The sequence below is a fragment of the Anarrhichthys ocellatus genome, unplaced genomic scaffold, assembly GCF_004355925.1.
Source record: "Anarrhichthys ocellatus isolate YVR2014 unplaced genomic scaffold, GSC_Weel_1.0 scaffold3471, whole genome shotgun sequence".
In the NCBI taxonomy this organism is placed as follows: Eukaryota; Metazoa; Chordata; class Actinopteri; order Perciformes; family Anarhichadidae; genus Anarrhichthys; species Anarrhichthys ocellatus.
In genome coordinates, this window is record NW_022283445.1 from 359 (window position 1) to 4,440 (window position 4,082).

At 47.0% G+C, this 4,082-nt stretch overlaps 1 protein-coding gene across 1 annotated transcript in view; it reads left to right on the forward strand.

Annotated features, from left to right (window-relative positions):
* Positions 1–867: 867 nt before the first annotated feature.
* The window catches only part of LOC116378955 (neurofibromin-like), a 4,203-nt gene continuing 988 nt past the window's right edge, over positions 868–4,082 (forward strand). The window contains exons 1-7 of the mRNA XM_031840861.1: positions 868–1,111; positions 1,193–1,353; positions 2,101–2,223; positions 2,311–2,429; positions 2,509–2,609; positions 3,224–3,366; positions 3,637–3,683. Coding sequence (XP_031696721.1) covers positions 1,056–1,111; positions 1,193–1,353; positions 2,101–2,223; positions 2,311–2,429; positions 2,509–2,609; positions 3,224–3,366; positions 3,637–3,683 — 750 coding nt within the window. The 5' untranslated portion in view covers positions 868–1,055. The remainder of the gene's footprint in view (positions 1,112–1,192; positions 1,354–2,100; positions 2,224–2,310; positions 2,430–2,508; positions 2,610–3,223; positions 3,367–3,636; positions 3,684–4,082) is intronic.

Here is a 4,082-nt window from a genome sequence, read left to right on the forward strand (position 1 = left end):
ACAGACTATGAGAAATAAGATGCTCTGGTCTGATGAGACCAAGATTGAACTTTTTGGCGTTAATTCTAAGCGGTATGTGTGGAGAAAACCAGGCACTGCTCATCACCTGCCCAATACAATCCCAACAGTGAAGCATGGTGGTGGCAGCCTCATGCTATGGGGGTGTTTTTCAGCTGCAGGGACAGGACGACTGGTTGCAATTGAAGGAAAGATGAATGCGGCCAAGTACAGAGATATCCTGGAAGAAAACCTCTTCCAGAGTGCTCTGGACCTCAGACTGGGCCGAAGGTTCACCTTCCAACAAGACAATGACCCTAAGCACACAGCTAAAATAACAAAGGAGTGGCTTCGGAACAACTCTGTGACCATTCTTGACTGGCCCAGCCAGAGCCCTGACCTAAACCCAATTGAGCATCTCTGGAGAGACCTGAAAATGGCTGTCCACCAACGTTCACCATCCAACCTGACGGAACTGGAGAGGATCTGCAAGGAAGACTGGCAGAGGATCCCCAAATCCAGGTGTGAAAAGGTTGTTGCATCATTCCCAAGAAGACTCATGGCTGTACTAGCTCAAAAGGGTGCTTCTACTCACTACTGAGCAAAGGGTCTGAATACTTATGACCATGTGATATTTCAGTTTTTCTTTTTTAATAAATTTGCAAAAATTTCTACATTTCTGTTTTTTTCTGTCGAGATGGGGTGCTGAGTGTACATTAATGAGAAATAAAATTAACTTTTGATTTTAGCAAATGGCTGCAATGAAACAAAGAGTTAAAAATTTAAAGGGGTCTGAATACTTTCCGTGTGTGTGTGTGTGTGTGTGTGTGTGTGTGTGTGTGTGTGTGTGTGTGTGTGTGCGTACACACACAAACAAACAACACATCTTTTATATAATAATATAATGAGAAAGAAAGGATGAGAGTTCTAGTATCTATAAACCGAACGATCCCGTCCCTCGTCTCCTCTTCTGTTCAGCCCTGCTCACCGTCTCGGAGGAGGTCCGAAGTCGCTGCAGCCTCAAACACAGGAAGTCCCTCCTGATCTCTGACCTGTCCATGGACCCGGTCCCCATGGACACGTACTCCACGCACATCATGGACCCCAGCTGCAGGTGAGCCGAGGGAGACCTGATCCCAGTGAGTCCCGGTACACCACGAGCTGTCTTAAAATGAAACTCTCCGTTCTCCTTCAGAACCCTGCGGGAGACTCAGCCCTGGACGTCGCCTCAGGTGTCGGAGCGCTACCTGTCGGCCCACCCCTACCCCACGGTGGGTCAGATCAGCCCGCGCACACGCAAGTCCATGAGCCTGGACATGGGTCAGCCCTCACAGGCCAACACCAAGAAGCTGCTGGGTACGACCGCTCCATCGCTCCTCCAGCTCTCTGTACACCGTCATGTGACCTTGCAGCATGAACACTAGAGGGCCAACTAACTGAACCAGAACCAGCTTCACTACACACACAAGCAACGTGACTCTGGTTTCACTTTGCTCTCATCTACAAACATAGAATATACAAAGACACAAGAAACATTACAGACGACAAAGTAGAACAGAGAAACTAAGCTTTAACTTTGAACTACTATGTACAACATGAACACATGTAGAGGAACGTACATCAAGCTAAAGAACAATGACAATGACAATGGATTTGGGATATTAGTGCAAATGAACTGTGAGGAATTAAAGAGACGAGTGAACCCAGAGATCTGCTCACAGACTGTAGATGTAACCGCTACAGAGGAGGATTATAATCACCTATAAACTCATATCTCATGTTCATGAACTACTCTATTACCTTCATACAAGCCTGTAGATAGAGAAGCATTACATGTTATAAAGAAACAAAGGTTGAACGTCCTGTAAAGTGATACATATTGACTCACATGTAGATGTTGAACACTCACTAACACTGTTTCTAAAGCTGCCAACAATGAATCGTCCTTTGTAAATCCTGCGATAGTGTTTCTATCAGTGAGTATCTGTGACGGTCACGTGATCACATACGAGTTACAGACCTGCGACTCAGCCGGCTTCACTGCAGCGAGTGTAGACTCGGGTTTAAATGAGAGTGTAAATGTCTGCTGTTGGCTCCCTCCAGGCACCAGGAAGAGCTTCGATCACCTCATATCGGACTCTAAAGCACCGAAGAGACCAGAGATGGAGTCTGGTATGACCACGCCCCCTAAGATGAGGCGAGTAGCGGAGAACGACTACGAGATCGGTGAGCTTCCTTCTGCGTCCTCATGTCTCCTGGTGTTTTATGTTTGAGATGTTTCACGTAAAGCCTCCCGTTGTTTCATCATCACAGAGACTCAAAGAATGGGGAACTCTCACCTGCGCAAGGTGTCCGTCTCCGAGTCCAACGTCCTGCTGGACGAGGAGGTGCTGACCGACCCAAAGATCCAGGCTCTGCTGCTCACTGTGCTGGTGAGGACACCTGAGCATCACGACGGACACAGCAAGTGTCTGCTCCTGTTTGTTTACACACAGTTTCTTTGTGTTTAAGGCCACGCAGGTGAAGTACACCACGGACGACTTCGATCAGAGGATCCTGTACGAGTACTTGGCCGAGGCCAGCGTTGTCTTCCCAAAGGTGTTTCCTGTCGTGTGAGTGGAGTTCTCTCTTTGTTGGGATGTTTTTGGGGGTTTTCTCCGTCTCAGTATGTTCCACATGGGAGCAGCTGAGAGCAACATCTGGTGGTACAAGTCAGTGTCCTGGTCCTCACTCCGGCCTTAGGCTGAGTTTATAGTCTCCAGAAAAAGACCTGTGATGAGATGGTGTGTGTATACGTGAAGTTCAGGATACCAACGAGCCAGTGGAGCGCTCTGACAAACAGACCTGGAGTCAGTTTGTCTCCTCGTTGGGAACAAGTTAAAATAGATGCTGTTTGTGCAACAGATGACTTTCATCAAACCAACAGTCAGAGTCTCTCTGTGCACCTGACCTCAGGTCTGTCTCTGTGCACCTGACCTCAGGTCTGTCTCTGTGCACCTGACCTCAGGTCTGTCTCTGTGCACCTGACCTCAGGTCTGTGGTACAGAGACAATGAACCTGAAGTCTCAGTTAAGTGTCAGATGTGATGAAACATATTAAATTATAATATTATATTATAATAATAATAATAATAATAATATTATGCTCTTACAGAAGTCAGCAGTGTATTTAGATCAAAGCCTTCTTCATCTATATGTTTGTGTCTCCTCCTCCTCCTCTTCTTCAGCCACAACCTGCTGGACTCTAAGATCAACACGGTTCTGTCCATGTGTCAGGACACCAACCTGCTGAACCCGGTCCACGGCATCGTGCAGAGTGTGGTGTACCACGAGGAGTCGCCCCCCCAGTACCAGCCCTCCTACCTCCAGAGTAAGACACACTTCTAGGGGGGGGGGGTATGACATGCTGTAAAGGTCCCACGATGTAATCAAACCGGTGACGTTGCAGTAACACTCCACGACCAAGTGTTTCTGAACAGGAAGTTACCTAAAACTACAACCGTTAATTAAAATGAATAACAGCTCCGTGCCTTTTTTACATGTCACCTCCCTCCCTTCTCTCCCCCCTCATCCCTCCCTCCCTCCCTTCTCTCCCCCCTCATCCCCTCCCTCCCTCCCTCCCTCCCGTCTCATTTCACAGGCTTTGGCTTTAATGGTCTCTGGAGGTTTGCTGGACCCTTCTCTAAGGTAAGAAGCATTCTCTCCACCGCTCATCTTTTATTTTCTCTGAGGCACAAATTCAGCTTACTCAGCACTTTACACTGCAACACGCTGCCAATGGTGAAGTGATATATGAGGCACACACACATGTTAATACTGACTCTAGCAGCTGCTCAACCATTTAGAAAACACAACTAATGTGTAGAGGCTTCTTGTATAACGCACATTTACAGGATTAATTCTGTAATGAAACAATATTTATTCTGAAGGGAAAGAACATTGTTGTCTTGAGTCATGAAGACGCTGTAAATGAATGGAAACTGTGTTGGCATTATTCCTATTTATTAAATGAAGCTCTTACACATAGTGTGCGAGTGTGTGTGTGTGTGTGTGTGTGTGTGTGTGTGTGTGTGTGTGTGTGTGTGT